The 22,241-nt window shown below is 31.5% G+C and overlaps 1 protein-coding gene across 2 annotated transcripts in view; it reads left to right on the top strand.

Annotated features, from left to right (window-relative positions):
* The window catches only part of LOC125064152 (elongation of very long chain fatty acids protein 7-like), a 45,904-nt gene extending 25,158 nt beyond the window's left edge, over nucleotides 1-20,746 (top strand). For both annotated transcript variants that reach the window (XM_047670987.1, XM_047670986.1), the window contains exons 4-8: nucleotides 138-218; nucleotides 5,021-5,183; nucleotides 6,403-6,539; nucleotides 19,356-19,420; nucleotides 20,330-20,746. In XM_047670987.1, the coding sequence (XP_047526943.1) occupies nucleotides 138-218; nucleotides 5,021-5,183; nucleotides 6,403-6,539; nucleotides 19,356-19,420; nucleotides 20,330-20,648 (765 nt within the window). In that variant the 3' untranslated portion in view covers nucleotides 20,649-20,746. The remainder of the gene's footprint in view (nucleotides 1-137; nucleotides 219-5,020; nucleotides 5,184-6,402; nucleotides 6,540-19,355; nucleotides 19,421-20,329) is intronic.
* Nucleotides 20,747-22,241: the final 1,495 nt, after the last annotated feature.

Below are 22,241 nucleotides of genomic sequence, written 5' to 3'. Positions count from 1 at the left end.
CCATCTGACATATGCATCTGACATATAAATAAATAAATAGATATTCAAATATGGAATGTGAACAGCTATGCACGGCATACCCTAAAATGATATGTCTAAATTTGTATAATATTTGTAACGATATGTTTTGTTTTCAGCACTTAATGTCAGGTTGGTGGGCCGACTACAGTCTCTCTTGTCAACCAGTTGATTACAGCGACAGTGATAAAGCAAGACGGGTAAATATATTTTATTTATTACTAATTTCCGTTCGTGATATTCCCCGCGCGCAGGGGAGGGGGTGGGCAGGTGTTAGGTACACTTTTCCAGTATAAAGTAACGTATGTGCTATTCTTGTGCCGAATAATATTTCGATCTATTGTAATTGTAACAAACTTCCATCCATCTTAACTTTCAATATTGGGATTTAATTTACAGCTCTAGATAGTAATATACTGTAATTTAAAAAAATAAAATCACATACGATTGGTGACTCTTAATAATTAAATTTAATGTTGTTTTTTTTTCGTCTCTTTGTCTTAAGGATTTTTGTTTCATCAAGTTCGAAATCAAAACGATTGTAAAGAAGTTTGATAATGTAAAGACTTATTTTTACCATTTATACATGGTCGGATCTACCGTGTAGCTTTTTAGGCTTTAGCCCAGGGGCTTCCAGCTAAGTCAAAATAGACAATAATGCGAAAGAACCCATAATTTTATTAAAATAAACATATCGTATGGTTTGCAGCCCTGCGAATCCTGCAATTAATCAAACCCATTCAATTAATTTAATTCAAGTCTACGTTCAGGTGTGTCTTAATTAGGGCTCCTAAGTAGCATTAGCCCAGGGCCTCCTAAACTCACTGTCCGACCCTGCATTTATACACAGTTCCATATCTCATACATAGCGTAAGCCGATTTTTGTCCCAGTGATTATGGGACGATAGCAGCACATATTAATAAATCGATTATGGTCTCATTTTAAAGAGCTCCAACCGTAGATGTACAGAAAATTAACGAAGGTGCAGCTTACATTTAAATTAAATTGTTACAATTTAACAAAGAATTCATTTAAGAGAGCGGAAAAAAGTTACTGGCCGGTTACAGAACGGTACGACGGCTGTATAAGAAACCAAATGAAAAACGCAAACATAATTAAAGTAAACTGTTATCGACAAACTTCAATTCTAACTGAACTAATGTATACTATTTGACATTAAAGAATTCTTTTAAATAAGGTTCTATCACGGTTCTATCATGGTTCATGAAATATGAGAGTCAGACGGACGGACAGCGGAGTCTTAGTAATAGGGTCCCGTTTTACCCTTTGGTACGGAACCCTAAAAAGTGTCTGAAATTTTAAGCGTGGTGTTATGGTCCTTTTGTGTGTCTATATAAATCATTGAAATCAATATAATCTTATATATTTTATTATTCGAGAACTAAAAGCTTCGTATGTAATTTTATTACACTTAATACACAACATTTCTATACGATTCAGTCATAATTTAAAAATATTTATCCTTTTTTTAATTATTTAGTTATTGTGTACTCTTTAAATTTATCTTAATTTATTTTAACTATGTGAAATAATTATTAAATATACTTAAATTTCATAAGCAGTAGCATTATTTCTACAAATATATAAATAAAAAAAATAACGAATTATATTTACGAATCACATGCTTAAAATTACACGGTCAACGAGAAGCAAATGTTATTAGTCATAGAAAGTGCGAGATGAGACGATACCGGTTGTTACAGGCCGAGGAACATTTGTAGACTTGATAATTAATAGAATGGTATAATTAAATATTAGAATATATTATTTTTTATTTTTTGGTACATGCATTTTTATACATCTGTTATTAAGATAATTAGCCACGTACAATATACATATATACTTGTAAAAGTACCTGTTTAATAATAATAATTACGTGTTCTATAATAGGCTTATGGTTATTGAAATCATATATCAATTTCTGTATTTGCGACTTTAGCAATTCATCAGAGAGTCACAAAAAATATACATCATTGTAACCATTTTTATTGACCACTAGATAATTAAAAATCAATTCAAAATACTCTTTATTATACACCAGTAAACAAAAAGTTGAATCACATTTAAGAAAGATGCACAAGAGGCGGCCTTATCGCTGAACAGCTATCTCTTCCATTTAATAAAATATATGTGTATAACTTACTTATTAATGCCGATATATATTTGTGATCTCATACTGGATCTAAATAGAGATTAAAGTACACGTTTTAAAACCCCATATCGTCCCATATCGTCAATATGAGACGATATGGGGTGTTAAAACGTTTTTAAAAACCCCATATCGTCGCTGAATTTGTTTTACGTAACTACAAGTTTTTTTAAAAAACACTCAAACAAAAAATCGCTCGTCTCAGTATTAGTTCATAGTATTTGGAATAGGGCGGTACAGTCTGAGAACTTCCACTAAGATATTTACGAAGTAGGTTAGAATTTGAACAAAAAAGGTTGCTCTGGCATTTAACTTACTATCGCTATTTAGCTAAAAGACTTTCAAACTTAAGCTAACTAGTAAAAACCCAGCTCATAATAGATCGATCTATCTATTCAAGAAAGCGTATAATCACTTGAGTAATTTAAAATAAAAAGTGGTTTAATAATTTAAAAAAAAATGTCCGAAATTAACTAAAAGCATCTCTAATCGTTCACAAGTCTATACATGTCGGTCAAGTTCATTCAAAGGCACTCGCTTCGCACACGCGGTTACTTTCGAAACGTTATTTATTTTCGCGTAAGAAACAAAAGAGAAATTACAATTTCTTCGCGGGTGTGGTCGGAAGTGGTCGTTAATTTGTAAATATCTTATCGTCGATTTAGGGTTAATGTTTTATGATATTGACTATAACGTTAAAGTTCAATTGAAGTTTTGATTACATTGCTTTCTTTCCTTATTCAATTTCAATGTGGCTTTAATTTTGAATTAATTAAATTATATTTGTGTTTTGTTTTTATTGTTTTTAATAGTTTTATAAATTTAGATGTAGAACGGAGTTAAAATTGAATAAATTTTTATTTATTTATTTTAAATATATTAACTTAAAATTGAGGTATTTATGTTTCAAACAGGCATTATGCAGGCTGCGTATTACTTTCAGAACGGTGATGATCTTGTATAATTAGTACAAAAAAAATATTAGTTATGAATAATTTATATTAACGTTTTAATTACATACAACTCATAATCTACTACTACTCATAGCTACTGTGCAAATCATAAACTCGTGGAATTGTGACAAGAATGCTTACAGCATATGCTGATAATAGCCATTGGCCCTGAAATAAATAAATACCACTCCTTACATCGCCAATCTGCGACCAACGTTACGAACTCAGATGTTACATCCCTTCTGCATGACCGGTATACTACATCACTAAATCTTGATATTTGGTGGTAAAATACCTGCAGATTGCGTGATTACTACCCAGACGGGCTTGCAGAAAGTCCTACCTCTAAGTACATGTAAATAAAAAATTACACAGATCCTTCAAAAATCATGACCAGTTACGCAAGCTATATATTAATATCTATATGTATACTAATATTATCAAGGGGTAAATGACCTCCGGAACTAGTGATCCAATCCTAAAAAAAAAACACTAATAGAAAACGTAATTATGGCTGAATGGAAACAAATTATATTTATATCAAATAATTTTCACTGTGCAAAGCCGAAATACGGCGCTTGCAGGTTTTCAAATCATCTGATTATACTTCATTTCTGTGTGTTACGCGTTCGTTGCAATTATTTTGACGATAACATCCTTAAGTTAGGTATAAATAAACCCGAATTCGTTATCATTGCAAATTTGAATATACCAAAATGCTCTATTAAAATCCATTTAATTAATAACGAACATTACCTCGTATACTATGAATTAGGAACTAAAACGGCACACTTACAAGAAAAACCTGTTTATAGTAATCAATACAACGGCGAGTAACATTTCGATTAAAATGCGGTTTCACTGTTTCGTTGACCCCAACCTTTACTTGCTATGATCTCGTGACGTAAGAGTGAAAGCCGGTTAGGGGAGTAATCATTCGCGTCATCGTTAAAAGTGAAATTAGACTTGTATTCAACATATATTTGACATAAAATAGACATTCGATACCCTCATTTATAATTATAGTATTAAGTGAGTGACTAAAAAAATAAGCCGAGATGGCCCAGTGGTTAGACCGCGTACATCTTAACCGATGATTGCGGGTTCGAACCTAGGCAAGCACCCCTGAATTGTCATGTGCTTAAATTGTGTTTATAATTAATCTCATGCTCGGCGGTAAAGGAAAACATTGTGAGGAAACCTGCGTGTGTCGAATTTCAACGAAATTGTGCCACATGTGAATCTACCAACATGTATTGGAGCAGCGTGGTGGAATTTGTTCCTAACCTTCTCTGAGGGAGGAGAGGAGGCCTCAACCCAGTAGTGGGAAATTAACAGGATATTACTATTATAACTAACAAAAAAATAGCGAATTTCGAATATATTTATGTTTTAGATTATGAATTTAAGTCAGAGAAATATTTCACGTAGTTGTGACAAGAATATTATGAAAATGCACTTTAGACATTGTTGAAAAATAGTTTAAAAGTTTTAAAGTGTAGAAATTGTATGACGCTTGTAAGCCAAAGTGTGATGATGAGTCAAAAATTTTTAGAAACAAATTAGTCTTGGTCCAGTTCTTTGTAACACACAATTTTATTACAACTAGTTGAAATTTAGGAAGCATTGGTAGAGATTTCTTTAATTATTTTTGCATGAAATATATGCCTCGACGTTATTTTATCGGTTAAAACCGGTTATTTTGATGAATCTCACTATAATTCGGTGTGCAAATGCAATTTTCATACAATCATTTAACATTAATGATGTTTTTCCTTTGGAGGTATTTTATTAATTAAATGTAAATATATTGGATTGATAAAGTTTTGCTGAAAATTCTAATGATATCTTGAATACTAATCGTTGTTCTTCTTTCAGATGTTACATTTATGCTGGGTGTACTACTTCTCGAAGCTATCAGAATTCGCAGACACAATATTCTTCGTGATACGAAAGAAGAAGAGCCAGATCACGTGGCTTCATCTTTACCACCATTCGTTAACGCCATTCGAAGCTTGGCTTTTAGTCAAATTCATCGCAGGTATTTTTTTAAATTAAAGTATATAAGCCTACTGGCAAATGAGACGTCTATGTTACTAATGCAACTAAATAATAAGAAATAAAAACAGTAAAAAATAATGACGTATTCCAATTTATTTCTAAATGTACACGAATAGAAAGAATTACATATATAGGCCACATCTAGGAAACGGAAAAAAAATATATTAATAATATATTTATAGCTATATGCACGATTCATTTAAGGCTACTTCCGCAAATACAACATAATTTAAAATATAAATGAATTAAAAAAAAAAAAAACTTGTTTTAAGAGCTAGGATGTCCAGCACTTAGAAGAAAAAATCTTAACTGATAATTGCGAGTTCGATTTCCATGTGCGTAAAGTGCTAAATTGTGTTTAAAATTCATCTCATCCTGGAGAAGAACAGCACCGTGCGAAACCTGCATACGGCTGATAAAAATCTCTCACATTCGTTTCCTCTAACACGGATTGGAGCATCGTGGAGACATATACTACTGCTATGATTAATCCTTAAAATTAAAGGAGGGGAGGCACAGGCCAACTGTGAGACTTTACTTTATACTTTAAGCTAAAACTAGAGCAACTGTGAACAATTTGATTTAGAAAGGTGATTTAAAAGCGCTTTTCAAGCCGACCTAGGGTTGCCAAATTTTAATTGAAAATTTAATTTAATTTAATTAAACAGTTGAGAACCACAAAATTAAAGGCAACCCTATTTCAAATTTACCAACGCAAATTGCTTATTTCCTTCTCAGGTTACTCGGACTTGTTAGGTAAAGTTGATCTGATTATGATACTGTTCGTATTTACTATTTTGACTAAACATAAAGGCTATTTGCAAGATCAATTGGGTAGATAAAAATAAAATAAAGTAACAGACAGCAAATATCCTGCTGGTCAAATACCTCCTCTCTTCCTGGGGAGATTTAAAACAACCATGCTGCTCCGAGTAGTACGACTACCAACAGGTAGTATGTAACCAATATAATGATCAGTAGGTAAACATATCTGTTTTGTCAATAACAACGTATTTTTAAGTGATGTTTCCCTTCAAAAGCTTTTTAGCTTATGAAATTTGGATGACAATCCAGTAAAACATTGGAATCACTATTTATAATACATTGGAATCATTCGTTTTAGTCGAGACGACTTTCGTCTACGATACAAGTGCTGGATTTTTTTGAGTATAGTTTAATATGATTTTGTTTTTGTTAAGGTGGCCACGGAACCTTCTCGAACATCGTGAACAACCTCGTCCACATCATCATGTACAGCTACTACATGATGGCGGCCATGGGACCGCAGTACCAGAAATACTTATGGTGGAAGAAGCATCTAACAACGTTACAATTAGTAAGTACTTTGCTTATATATATGGAATAATTTAATTTAGCTTACAGGATAAATATGGATAAACAACGATAGTAGTACAGTCAACGATATTATTAACTGGATCATAAGCAGTGTTAATATTTAATATACGTTCAAATCATTTACATTTAAATCATTTACGACCGTTTGGACGGTCAAAACAATCGTAAATACTACAACTACTTAGTTAAAAAAACGTAAACAATATTATCTTTACAAAGACAAAGACGATACAGTTGAGTACTTTTTTCTCCTCTGTTTGTCAATCGATAATGTTTTGTTTTTATTCGATAGCTATCGGTTTCATTGATGACTAAATGGCATTTAGACTCATCCACATAAAAAAAAAACAGATTTTCGATAACGAAGCGGTCGAGTTTCGTCCGCTGGAGCGAACACTAGTTATTATTAACTTTAAACCAATCGTCGGCTTCAAATATAAGATTCTCACCAATAATTTTCAGTTTGATGCAGTAATCGTCTGTTCTTATTTACATTAATTCACTGAATCATAGGAACTAAAGTATATGTGTAATTTGACACTTACGAAACATATTCGCAGTTAAAGTATTTAACACATTCTAAACCTATTAGGACCTTTCATACCACACCTAGAATTCCTTGCGCCGTCTGAAATTGCGCAAGCTGTAGGATATACGCCACGAACGTTTAATCTATTGGAAATAATTTTCCGCAATGATAAATTAGGCGATACTCGATGTATTAATAAATTTGTGCAATAGGCTCCACTTGACTCGAGACACACAATTAATCTATATTAATTTTATAAAGTGGAAAGATTTGTTTGTGATCGATTAACTTTAAGCTAGTGAAGCGATTTTAATAATCCTTTCACCAATTGAAAACTTCTCTATCCAGAAGAAACATAGGCTTTCTTTTATTTCTTTACATTATACATTAGCAGCCTGTAAATTTCCCTCTAAAGGCTAAAGGCCTCCTCGCCCTTTGAGCAGAAGGTTTGGAGCATATTCCACCACGTTGCTCCAATGCAGGTTGGTGGAATACACATGTGGCAGAATTTCGACATTAGTGACATATAAAATAACCATTCCTAGTTACACTGGGACACTGAACCTTCAAACGGGAACACGATAATACCAAGTATTGCTGCTTGATGGTAGAAATAATGATGACTAGGTGGTACCCAGGTGTATGTCAATTTCATTAAATAGAAAATCAACATCACGTGATCGTGTATAATATTATTTAGTGATATTTTTTGAATCAATATATAAATATACGAGATGTTCTTCTGATGAATTCATTTCCTTTTCGAATATTTCAAATAAATAATAGATATGTTATTCCGTTAATAGATGCTATTAATTTAATAAAATCATAAATCAAGCTGTTTTCCTATTTTAATAAATCACTACGGATATTCGTTACAAGGATTTTTCGTTATGAGGAAAAAAATTATCCGGTTCATAATATTTTCACAGAAATGATTCAGTTGTAAAAAAATATTGTAATATTGCATGACTGGAAATGACGCTGAAATGACGCTGTGAATAATTAATTTGCGTTTGTTTTTTTTTCTGTTTTATTAGTCTGTTTAGCGTACCACGCGACTTGTTGTTGTGTGGCTATTTATAAGTAACTAGTGAGTTTCCCGCGAAACTTCGGGTTTATTTATTTAGTAATTTTGAAACCTAAGACAGGTTTTGTTTTGATTTCAATTAATTGCAAGTCACTTCTACATTTGGCGCCAAAATGATGAAACCTCTTTTAAATGAAATTTTTAATATCAAATAGTATACATTAGTACAGTTAGAATGTTTACCTTTTAATGTCATTATATACCAACTGGCACTATCCCTAAATTATGTTGAATCATATGTAAAAAAACATTGCATCTATTTCCGAAGCGCTCTAAAAATAAAACTCCTAAATTTCGATCTTTAGAATTAATTAAAAAAAAATCTTATAAAATAATTTCTAGTTCTAGAACTAATTGAACATAAAGCCAAATAATATCTATTACATACGACTATAATTATAGAATTTTTATCTCTTTACAATATCAATTGTAACCGGAGTGAAGTAGTGAGCACTTGCATTTTACATGACCCTGTAATAGAATGCAACGGTACAACAGTCAGATTAAAAAAGAAAAAAGAGAATATTACATTGTACAACAGCTTACTTCAGTATTAGAGCAAGGCCAAATGCAGGCAGCATAAAAGACTTGATTAAGAAATTCTAATTACTATCAAACTACGAGTCAAATTATTTTCTTAAATAAATAATGTACTACATGAAATTATACATTGTAAGCACTTTAAATTTAGTAATATGGACTCCGATTTAGATTTCGTCAAGTTTAAATTGTTTTGGTTCTTATTCGATTTCTATGATTTTGTTACTCTGTGAATTACATTTAATTACAAATAACTATCATTCCGCCAACCCGCATTGGAGCAGCGTGGTGGAATATGCTCCAAACCTTCTCCTCAAAGGGAGAGGAGACCTTTAGCCCAGCAGTGGGAAAATTTACAGGCTGCTAATGCTAAACTATCATAAAGAATATACGGGTGTCAATAGCGCAATGGTTTACGCCCAGCGATGTAAAAGTCATAGGTTCGATAATGACTCGTTGGGCTATTGTTGTCCCAAATCCTAGCCCAAGCTTCGAGGTCAACTAGAGAGGTAAATAGGAATACTATTAATTATGGTATTACCATTATTATTTTAAAAAAATATTTTTGCTATGCACGCACTGTTAGTGCCAGAAACACGCTCCTCTTTGATGAAACTTCACACGATCGCTTGCACATACTACCGTGACTCGATTTCGTCTCGTATCAAAATATGATATCAACAATATACACAAGAATAATTCTCTTATTTATTTAAAGTAACTGTCGCTAAATATATATAACTGTCAATGTTTTCGTTAGTTGCGTGATTCTCGGACACGAAAGACGATTTCGTTAATATAGATTACAACTTAAGTTTATATATCAAATGTTAAGTATGTATTTTATTCACAAACTGAACATAAATAGTTCGAACAAATCGTTAACAAGTTATAAACTTTTAAAATTGCTTTAATTGATTAAAAATCGATTAATAAAAAAAAATTGTTGAACTCCTAATCCTGACAAGATCTAAATGATTACAATTAAACAAAACGGTAGCTAAATTGCTAGTTATTTAATAAAATAACTGTATTGACGAAGCGTGCGGACCAACGTTCAAAGATTTCAACATTGCAAGCGGAACGCCATATCCTTTCTCTGTTGCATTGCAGAGAACATTCTACCAGCAAGCGCTTAGGCCTTCGGATGCAGAGAAAACTAGTTAATTAAATTATGCGCAGAAGTTGATGATGAATCAGCAATGAAATGCAACGAAATCTGAGATGAGAAGTTTTATTGATTTCAAGTAAAGATGTGCTTTTGTTTTATATCTATACTATTATTATAATTGCAAATAACTATGTATGTTTGTCTAACTGTTGCTCTTTCGCGGCCAAACGACTGAACTGAATTTGTTGAATTTGGAAGCTTGGACTCAAAAGCTAAGCTACTTATTTATACACCTGACGAGCCACCATTAAAACGCGACAGGAAGCCGATGGCGACAACTGGTATTATATATATAATTTTTACAATCAAACACTTGATTTTGTTATGAATTTCAATCATTCGAAGCGTTTTTTTTTTAAATAGCGATATAGTTGTCTTTTGAGACTATAAAAGCATTTTACATTTAAAACAAACATACGAAATTATGATTTACATCGTACTTTCCGCGGTCGGAGTGCTCAATAAGCGTTTTGGTTCGTGTTTTATAATCGTTACGTCTTATAATGGAGACATTGATGCTAAAATCGAAAGTACGAGAAGAGAAAGTTTGAAGGCATCAAATCTAAATGCAACATATTAAGGTACGATCATGGATTTTTTCACCTAGTCTAAAAGTAATGAAAACTATTGCGGTATTAGCGAAAAACAAATGAGATACTATTTAATTCCCTTAATTTTTTTGCAAACAAATTTACGCCGGTACTTATTAAACAATAATTATAGTATTTTTTTCATTGCAACGTAAACGCCAGATAGGTGTATGGAATAGGTAAGGAAATCTGTTAGGCTATTCTGTAACAAGAAACTCGAAAGTCACCGCAGAACACGATCATGGAATGTCAGAATGTGATATACGATATTGATTATAATAATTATAAAATGTGTCAAAATGGCGTTTCACTGCAAGTCGGTTGTCAATACTTCAAGAGTGAGATGCGAAGTGATTTCTTACTGAATCGCACAGCTGGTGGTATTATGTTATTGAACGGCTAGGTCTCCGAGTTAAGGTGACGCATCCTCACGTGTACTCAAACAATAACGTTAATACTTCTAGATTTAGTTAATGGTAATGTACATTAATTGATATTTTTTTAAATAGTTTTATGAACAAAGTAGTTAATGTATTTAGCAATTAAGCAAAGCCCCAAGGGCTTAGTTTGCAGACATACAATAAAAAACAATATGTCATCTATTTACTTGTTAGAAGCAATGTCAAAGTCTTACTCTTACTTCTTCATTGTCAAAATACCTACCAGGCATCGGTTCGGAAAGGAACAGCTCAGATCTGAGAATCGAAAAAAAATACCGGAACTGTTTATTTTTTCAATAATTATTGTATGAAAACTGTAGAAGTTTTATATACTTGTGTGTTACAAACTTTTTATTAATTTTGCATTTGATAATTTTGAACCCCTAGGATCCTAGTATAAAAGCATATACATTACCTAGCAAAATATTTTTTAACCCTGTGTAGTAGTATCACATTTGAAACTGTACGTCACAAAAAGTATTTTAAATATGGGGAATACCGCATAAAAAATTTATAAAATATAATTTTAAAAATAAAACAATATTGTTTTTTTTTCAATAGAATTACTAAATTTTTTAACGGAGTACAACAATTATGCAGTTCTGATAAGAATATCATAAAATCTATATCGATTTGTTGAAATAGTAATTTTCGCCATTATGATATTTATCATAAAAAACTAACTCCTGTTTTGTTTTTTATTTCTACACTTCTACTTTCACAATGAATAATTATGAAACGTTACGTTTTGACCTCGTAATAATTCAATTTTGGAATTCCATTTGTAATTATTATTATTTTTACGAAAAAACTAAAAGTATTCCATTTTCAAAAACGATTTCTGTAACTGAAGCCGTTATTTAACGAGTGCAATGTTAATTAGACCCTGACGCTACATCAGATTCAAATAGCAAGACATGTGTGCAACACCTTATAAAATATCATGAAGAATTGCAATACTTACCGATCTGAAGATATAAATTGAGCCAGCGCGCGTTGCAGTTTCAAATCTCTGACTTAAAGTAGTAATAGTACATATATGGATTAAAGTTTCGTTCGGGAATTCTATATTTATGAAGAAGAAGTTTAGGAGCAGTGGCGTAGCTAGGTGGACAAGGGCCCTGGTGCATAAAAAAAGAAACGGGCCCTCACCCCCTCTTTAACTTATATTGCACTTCAAAATTATAGATAGGAATAAAAATAGGATGCAGGATACATTGAGATGAACTTATCATTAGTAGGCTAAATCCATACGTCATCTCTATTCAAAGCTTAGGTTAGAGGGCCCCCTGAGCTCCGGGGCCCTGGTGCACTGCACCACCTGGCCCTACGATAGCTACGCCACTGTTTAGGAGCTAAGTTCCTGTAAGGCGAGTTGGTGAATACACGTGTCAGACTATCATCCAACACATTTCCTCTTGATGTTTTCTTTCTCTGCCGACTGTAAGGAAACTTATAAGCAAATTAAACCCGCAACCTTCGGTTAATAAGCTAATATTCTAACCACTGGGCCATCACCGCTCGCCATTTGTAATTTACACGTATTCATTTATTATTTCAATTTACTTTCGTTCCTGAGAGTTAACACTTCGTTAATATTACTTACGTTTTTATTATTATTAATGTTGATAAGCATTACCTGCTCGTAAAATAATCACAGTCCGAGCGAAGTGGACATTCGTTTAATTGTACGAGTATCCGATTTCAACTGTAGTAACTGTCTGTTTTAACTGTAGAAAGTTAATTACGATTTTTGTCGAATTTACGTCTTTTTACAAAATTTTAAGTTCTTCTTCTTACAAGAATGTTTGTTGTTTATCGATACATAAACATTTAAAGAGAATTTACCAGTTTCATATTCTAAGACCGTTCAATAATGAAAAACCAAAACACATATTACACCAATATACTAAGCCTAATAACGATGTTACTATAATATAAACAAATATCATATTTTTCCTCTAGGTATATAATTCTAAGCACATATATTTGCTCACACATTTTATAGAATAAGGCTGCTGATGTGTGCCACCCTCTCTTATCATATATTCTACTGCTAAGCGGCAATTCATATACTGTTGTGTTCCTGTTTGAGTAGTGAGTATGTATGTATGTAACATCTTAGTTCCCAAGAAGCGCAAATATCCATAGGCAGGCGACCACTTGCCATCAGGTGGCCCATTTGCAAGTCCACATAATTATTCCATAAAAATGATTCATTGAAGTTGAGATGCGATGGAATGAAAAAAGGAAAGTATCTTACCCATCTTCGAAGCAAAAGCCTCCTCGACTATTAAGCAAAAAGACGTGTATTCAGCCGCGCTACTTCTAGCTATAAACATACCCTAGCCATAATTTAACGGTGTAAAGGCACTTATAGTGCACCTTAAACTCACAGATATTCATTGATCGTCGGATTAGCAAGAACATATCGTTATAATGCTTAACTATTATCATCCCTACTCTTACTATCGTAGGAGTTGGAAATTATAAAATCCTTAAATATAATGGTTAGAAAAGTTACCAATTCCATGAAAACAAAATTATTCCTGATAATATTATGCATTATATTTGACTGGAACCTTTCTCGATTAACCACTTCGTAATACAATTACCAACCAATCCAAAATTATAATTATACAATTTGTTAATATGACAAGGTTGTTTAATTTTCATTCGTAATCAAAATGCCACTCATGGAGCGGACCAAGTCTAATTCATGAAATATTTTGATGACGCAGGCTCAAGTCCAGGCAAACGGGAGTTTGCATAAAATTAATTTATTGAGCTCGTGATTGGCTCTGAATTATATCATCGTGAAGAAACTCGTATCTGTTGGATCTCTCACATATATAAATTTTCCTTTAAAGGAGTAGCCTTAGCAAAAGAGTGGGACGTTATAAAGTTATAAAGTTATAAACTTTTATTCCATTTATTTATTTACCTGACGATACTTTCAGGAGATCAAATATTGAAATCGAAATTACCTAGCATGTAAAATAAATCTGGTTTTGATAAATAGTTAAAACTTTAAATTGCATCCGACTCAAAACTCTTGGCAGAAGTAAAACATTTTTGCACCAAAAAGTTTTCATACAAATTGAATTTTTAAATTGTATTCTAATCGTGACCAAATATTTGAACAAAGCCGTTCAAACCTCGGCTTCGCCCGTGAATAAACCCTTTTTTATCACTGAGTTACCTAAATAGTAAACCAGGGTATAAGCTATTTCTATTCTAAACTTCATTCGAATCCGTTGAGCCGTTTTTGAGGGATTTAGTAACAATCATAAGAAATTTACATTTATAATATTAAAGTAGAACCATTAATCAAATTCTTATCAACTTTCTATTTTTACTCGTATTATTATTTTATTTTTTCATTATAAAACAACTTTCAAAAGGAAATTCTTTCCTTATAAGCGCCTATATATTAGAAATTTTGATAGAATAGTTCTAATTTGAATATTACAAGTTCATAATATATTAGAAGAATATATAATGTTGCCAAAACATAAATAAAACTGTGCGTTTGTGTGCGTGCTTGCGTACGTACACACGAACGCAGCGTCTCGCATATCTCGAGATCAATTGATGATATCGACCCACCACTAATTTTATTCAATATGATAATATAATGAACGTAAGATCTGTGTAAAAAAGTGCATATTTACAAACTTGATATAGCATTATTATTAGTATTTCGTATCACATTATACTTAAAGTATAAAGGGTCTCAAAATATGGAGAAGTCGATATTGTGACAGATTGTCTAATCTAAATTTATAGACTTTAAATTAAATATAAATGTCCAAGATATACTATCAAATGATACTGAAAAATATCTATGTCTTGAATTTCTATGAAACCCATAAAAGACTCAATAGATTAACCTTTGCATTGGCAGAATGTTTAATGACATATAACAAACACCACAAATAAATATAAATAAACAAAAATATATATAATTTATATAATATTGACCGCCCTAATCAATGATAGATTTGTATTGTGTTGGAGATTAATTACATATTTTTACTCTTATTAAAAGGTCTAAATGTGCAAACAATCAACACTCTTATATGTGATATTGATTTATTTGCGCCTAAACAAATATTCCGCATTTGATTATTTATAAAGAAAACTGAGAACGCGTCGAAAGAAATAGTGGTCAACAGTTGGCTACTAAGTGCCAACGCACGCGCACTAGTAAAGTGTGACGTTTGGCGAGTGTCAAGCCCACCGAGATAATAAAGTTGGCTCATTTATTTTAGTTATTTTGTAGTGTCACCATAAAAAAAGACTACGTGTCATTTCTATTCTTCTGACGAAATAAAAAGTAAAAGTACCTACACAAAAATAAAAAGAAAGCATTTGGACAAGATGCAACAATGAATATTTTGTACAGTTATTCTATAAGAAGAAACTCGAACACCGCAAGAGCGTAAAATATCAGACGGTGGTATACGACATTGAATATAATATTTAAGAATACACGTATCAAAATGGCGTATCGCCGTAAGCCGGTTGTCAACAGTGAGATACGAAGTGAATTCTTATAGAATCGCACCGCTAGGGTAATTATTGTAAAATGTAATATGACGAAACTAGAAAGTTCGTGACAAGTTTACTTTTTTATAAGCATTAAGGCTCGTGCACATCTCGACGATTTATTTGGGTCGTCAATTAATTCGATAATAGTAAAAATATACAATTCAACAAAATATAAATCCGTCAGAACAAATAGTCGCGATTTGTAAATATTCGGTTTTAAAAAGTGAACTTCTGGTCATCAGAGGTTTTGGTATTTAAAAATATTTTGAATAAACGCGAAGTTTCGCGGGAGACCCACTATATGAATAACTGACATTATAAAAGTATTGAGCTTAAAATGATGTGATTTGGCTGTTTTAAATTAATTTACTTTAATTTCCTAATTATTTTATACGGTAACCATTTGACATGACAAGAATGTCCCCTTATACCCACTCGTATGTAGGTCACTAAGGCCTAAACGAAAACTAAACCTACGAGTTCGATAGAATTTCACCATAGTATTGGAATGCTTTAAGTCAACAAGTTTTTTGAAACAAGCGTAAAAGCTTAGTTATTCTGATAAGAAAGAAAAAACATTATTTAAATTGTAGTCATTTTTAATTAATGCTAAATACACTTTATAAGAAATTTGATATAAATATATATGTTACTGTAAAAGCTCGAACTACGGTAAATCTTAAGATTTTCCATTAAAACCTAAGATTTACCGATTATGAATGGTAATGGTAAATGTCCATAAAACTTTGGGATTCGAACTTTTACTATCATTCACTTGGTAAATCTTAGGATTTACATGTTAGGTTAGGTTGGAATGGTAAAAGTCCGAAAAAGTCGTCCTTTATAATAAATACTTACATTTACCAACTCATGTCGGTAAATCTTAGGTTTTACTGGAAAATCGTAAGATTTACCTTAGTTCGAGCTTTTACAGTAACATATACACAGCTGAAATAAATGACCCAGTATTCGTCAATTGCATTATGATTAGTTATTTCGGCTTCGTCGTTATTCATCGAGAAAACTTCTTCGATTGAAATCTAACCAATTATAATGAACCGACGTGATTTCGAGCATAACGATTGCCTATATAAATAAAAAACTTCGACCATGAATTGACATCACAACATTGGTATCGAAAATAAACGATCTTGAAATCGTTACTCACAGATTCGTGATTTTTTTTTTTAAATTGTTCTAAGAACATTGCAAATAAAATTAAACTGGGTATACTTATTAAGTGAAAAGTTATATGAATATTTATTAACAAAGAACAGTTCGTACTGCTATACTTGTAAAGTGGAAGTAAGTAAATATTTTTATGTCCAAAAATGTTAACAAAGTATACTTATTGTTGTATTACGTTATCTATCGTGGAATTTGATGGCATTTCTTTTTCGTATTCATTACTAACTGCCTACGGCTTTGCAAACTTGATTTTCGTTTTGTATTCGTATTAGAACCTACCTCCGTCTCTCTGTCTGTAATTATCATACTTTTTAACGACGATGGCTTGAAGTTGAGGAACGAAAGCAGGACAAAAAAATACTTTCACTATTTTGATATTTCTAAATACACACTCATAAATATCTCAATAATATAAATGCAAATAGTTCGTTGCTTCAAGTGTTAAATTTGTATTGACACATATCCAATGGCCAACGCATCGTGAGAAACCCCACATAAGAAGAGATTCTGACATTTGTATAATGTGTCTATCCAATCCGATAAAGAAATAGAACCCTCGAACTCTGAACTTGGACCAGTTTTGAAATGTTTACGCTTTTCCCATTAAATTATTAGACTAACTAGCTCACGGTAGAATTGGAAACGTCATAGACACCATGCAACCTTTCACTAATGTCACAGTTTTTGGTCACCGGCTGTGCTTAATGCTTATACCATCTGTTTTAATATTTCGTCGCGCCGAAGATCATTGAATCCTGCACATTTTTTAAAAATATTTGAAGACAGCGTCACCTGACTTTATAGGTAAATTATTTAACTCCCTTAGAGTATAAATTGCTAAAAGCGCTGACGGAAAGATTTTTATTTATAACTAAAAATCAGAGAAATATCATACATTCTATTATCTGTTTAATTAGGGGATACATTTACGCAAACTATTTCCAAGTTACCTACATTAGGGAGCGTCTGTGCAAAAAATTATGCTTCTAGATCAAACGTTTAGGCTTTGAATTATATGTTACTGAGCACTGATTAACTGATAAGAAACGTATCAGTAACAACTGAATCTATCCATTCTAAAGATTTTGAAGTAATTGCTTTTTCACGTCTTCCAAATTCAATTCTTCCAACAATTCTCACTTTAAAACTAAATATGTTATATCATTTAAACTTTTTCAAATTCAAGGTTGATTTTCATTTGCCGGTATTTTATTACAATGACTTTAGAAATTTTAATCGATTGTAACACCATTCTTACACGCAATACAATCGTTACTTTTATTAATTATTTATTGAGTGTGGTCAAGTACAGTAGCACTATTCAGTTAGTAATTGACCCCGGAACACGATCGTGAAATTTCAGAAAGTTATATATAGCATTGATTATAATTAAAACGTTTAAACCTTACACGCATTTAAATAGCATGTCGCCGTAAGAAGGTTATTAAAATTTCACAAGTGAAATATAAACTTAGTTCTTACAGAATAATACTGCATATTTCAAATACGTGTTCCATTTTTAAATTTCATTTATTATAAACAGTTGAATGCAATTATATATGGAAGTGTGTGTGCTAACACAGGTTTACTCTCAAATCCGCCACGATTGGAAAGAGTTCAGGCGCAGCGCAAGCGCTTATATAGATGAACGAGGCAATCAGATATGAAATTGAGTCTATAATAAACGGTATACGTAGTTATTAAATGCAAGTAATTATTACTGTACGTCTTGTTTATCTTATGCAATTATGTATTATTTTTTAATTATTCGATTGCGTTGAAACTTTGTTTTCTTGTTGTTTACATGTGTGAAGGTTAATGGCATAGAACAATAGGCGACGCAAAAACCATATACGACGTTTCGATAACGAATCATACCTATTACACTGTTAAATACAGTAGTTATCTAGATACATGGATGGATGATACATTGTATACTGAAGTTTGATTTTATAAATGTCAATACGTCGCAAGTACGACAGCACGGTTCAATGGTTTGAAATCCTTCGCAAGCGCATTTAAAGTAAATTGTTCAATTATATTTTGTAAATTGTAATTTAACTGTTATGGCTGTTATCCAAGTTAACCAAAATATATCCAATTATGACCTATAATTATAAATATCAACGTAATTAAAATTAAATTATAGACATGGTAGGGATTTTGGGTACCACCCATTTGTCTAAAGTTCTACCGCCAAACAGCGATATTTAATACAAGTACAGACACCAGGCACCTTATTTACCAAGTTTCGTTGCACATTGGCGATTTACAGAACGGTTAATATTTCTTACGGCGCCATTGTCTATGGACGTTAATGACAACTTACCGATATAAAAATATCGTAATACGATATAAACTGCTCCAGAATCCCTAACCATCTCTTGTCAGTAGAAGGTGAATCGTTTACATTTGTTTTTTTTTTTAAAAACCCAAATTTTAAGGATTTCTTGTCATGTCATCTGACAACAAATCCTTAAAATTTTATTCAGACAAAACCATTGTAAATTATAGCCTTGATGTTATTCAAATGTATAAGCTATATTATTGAAAAGATTCATTAAGATCCCTTTAATAGTTATTGCGTGAAAGAGTAAGAAATAATCCATACATACAAACTTTCGCCTTTATAATATTAATAAAAGGTTTAATGGTAATTATTATTATTAACAATGACATTTTTTCCTTTTTCAGATCCAATTCTTTATGGTGCTCTTCCACTCCATAAGCGCACTGGTATACGACTGTGGATACCCAAAGTACGTTTTATTTATGACTCTTTTTTTTTACATTAGCAGCTTGTAAATTTCCCACTGCTGGGCTAAGGCCTCCTCTATCTTTGAGGAGAAGGTTTGGACATGTTCCACCACGCTACTCCAATGCGGGTTGGTGGAATACACATGTGGCAGAATTTCGTTGAAATTCGACACATGCAGGTTTCGTCACAATGTTTTCCTTCACCGCCGAGCACGAGATGAATTATAAACATAAATTAAGCGCATGAAAATTCAATGGTGCTTGCCTGGGTTTGAACTCGAAATCATCGGTTAAGATGCGCGCGTTCTAACCACTGGGCCATCTTGGCTCTTTTTTTTTATTTATTATGAAATATTTAAGAGGTTTTGTACCTATATCAATTCATTGTTAGTGTAAACTATTGACTAGATCGCGGTGGCGGCACTTATATACATAAGTGTGGCCCTTTACTAGAAAAGTGTGACGATGACTGATTTATACTAATCGCCGTTCTTAGTAATGCTATACCGTTATTAGAATTAAAAAAAATAGAATTTGATTTGAAAGATTGAATAAATATAGTAAGTAGCTTAAATAATGTCAATAAATATTTTAAATAATTTCGTTTTTTATACGATATTTAATTCATTTGTATATAATTTCTAAGTAAAAAAAAATTGTGATGGCTTGATTTATTATTACGTTTTTAAAACGTGACTTCAAGTCCAGAGACGAAAGTCTTAAAGTTTCCATTTTATAATTCTAAAAAAAAAGAACAATTTGTATTAGAATCATAAAATTACATGTTTTATTTTGGAAATCATAAAACAAAATACATGCAATGCCACCGCATTACGTATTCGCATCGAAATCGTACACATATAAAGTTATTCAATTATTCCGCAATTAATTTCAAATGATTTATTTTCCAGATTCATCGCCTCGGGCCTGATACTGCATTCATCCATCTTCATTGTTCTATTCACAAACTTCTACATGCAAGCGTATAAAAAAGATAAACCAAAAACGACAGTGGATGTATGCAATAACGTCACTAATGGCTTCATTCCGAATGGACACGCGAACGCAAACGGTCACGTTTCAGTTAACCCAATAGATAGAGCAAACGCTTATGAAAACATAACCAATAGTTACATGGACGAATTACATTCATCCGACGCATTCATAAACGACACAAATCTAACAAACGGCTACATAAACCATATCGGTATGAAAGAAAAAGTGCAATAAACAAAATAGTGATTGTGGAAAACGAAAGACTTTGTAAATAGTTTACTTTTAATACGGTACAAAGACTTTGCTACAGAAATGGTTATACAATTAATACTTAGTTTAATATATACTATCGAATTTATATTATTGATGTTCTTCGAACGTTGGAATTGTTTTATTTGAAACTGTTTTCAATAAGTGTTTTTTTTTTTAATTACAAATGAAGTTCTATAAAAAACCGACAAAATCGATATCTATAAGAAATCACAAACTAAACGATTACATTTCGACTGCATTAAAAACTTCTTGTGACGTTTTTATTTGCCATATAATTCAATTAATAAGAATTAACGAGTTCTTTTTTTTAATTATCAAAACAAAATTCGAATACAAATGATTTGAATATTTCATTTATATAAAGTCATTACATAGATTTGAATGCGTTTATCTTTTATTGAATCAATAAAACCTAAACGATTTGATTGTGGTAATAAAATTAATATAAACCGCTGACAATGATTTTATAATAAACGGATTTTCTTATAATAGTTATTTAGCGGGTGTTTAGTTAAACATTGTTTTCTCTTTCTCTCATAATTGAATTTACATTTGGAAGAAGGAGACAGCAATGTTTAAGTAAAACCGCCTTAAAACTTCTATAAGGTTATCCATTGATATTAAAGCCGTTAGTCCAGTGTGATTTTTTTATTATATTATAATGTGTCTATAATTCTTTATTATTTTATTTTTTACTAAAATCTCTAATGGTGCTATCTAATATTTTTATATTATTACGCATTATACTTTTTTTCTTCCTATTTACGCGACTTAAATTAATCTACCTCATAGTCTTCCGTCCTTTACATAAAATTCGTCCAATATATAGCTTTATTTAATCTTAGACGTAAATGTAAATATTATAAATATGCGTGTGTGATGGTCCTTGGTTCGATTGATCTGCGTCCTTTAAGGTTAGGTTTTTTTGTCTTGAACAAAAACTGAATTTGTTATGTACCATTTAACGAGATTTTTTTCTGATCATATTATTATTTAGGTACGGGATATTTAAAATCATACCGTAAATAATATATAAGGAATTATAATGCGACAACATTTGAAAAAAGCTGTATAAAAAATACCAGTTTATAGAAAAAATAAATTGAAATTAGTATTCTTTAAAAAATAAATATTCTAAATATATAATATAACAAACGCTGCATACAACATTATTTTTAATAATCGAATTATCCAGCGTTAACAGTATTACAAATAAAATTATCAAAATTAAGTTATACTATTGTTATACAACTATACGTAATTATACAATGTATATATATTATACATATTATAGTTCCCGGTGGAAGTAAATGTTTAGAAATGTTTTAATGTTGGCAATTTTGTGTATAATATTAAATTAGTGAATGCAACGTATACCAGTCAGTTGTAGCTCAAATATTGTAATTCTATAAATATATTAGATTTAGAATAAGAAAATTTAAGACTATATTTTAAATGTACACTTTTTTACATAAATAAAATATATTTAAACATCGAATGTACTTTTTTTATTTTTACCTAAGTGGCAAAGGCAAAACTTGTTATGCCTACAGG

This window comes from Vanessa atalanta, chromosome 5, assembly GCF_905147765.1.
Source record: "Vanessa atalanta chromosome 5, ilVanAtal1.2, whole genome shotgun sequence".
NCBI classification, from domain to species: domain Eukaryota; kingdom Metazoa; phylum Arthropoda; class Insecta; order Lepidoptera; family Nymphalidae; genus Vanessa; species Vanessa atalanta.
Note: the sequence above shows the minus strand (reverse complement) of the source record. Positions and strands in the feature narration are given on the sequence as shown.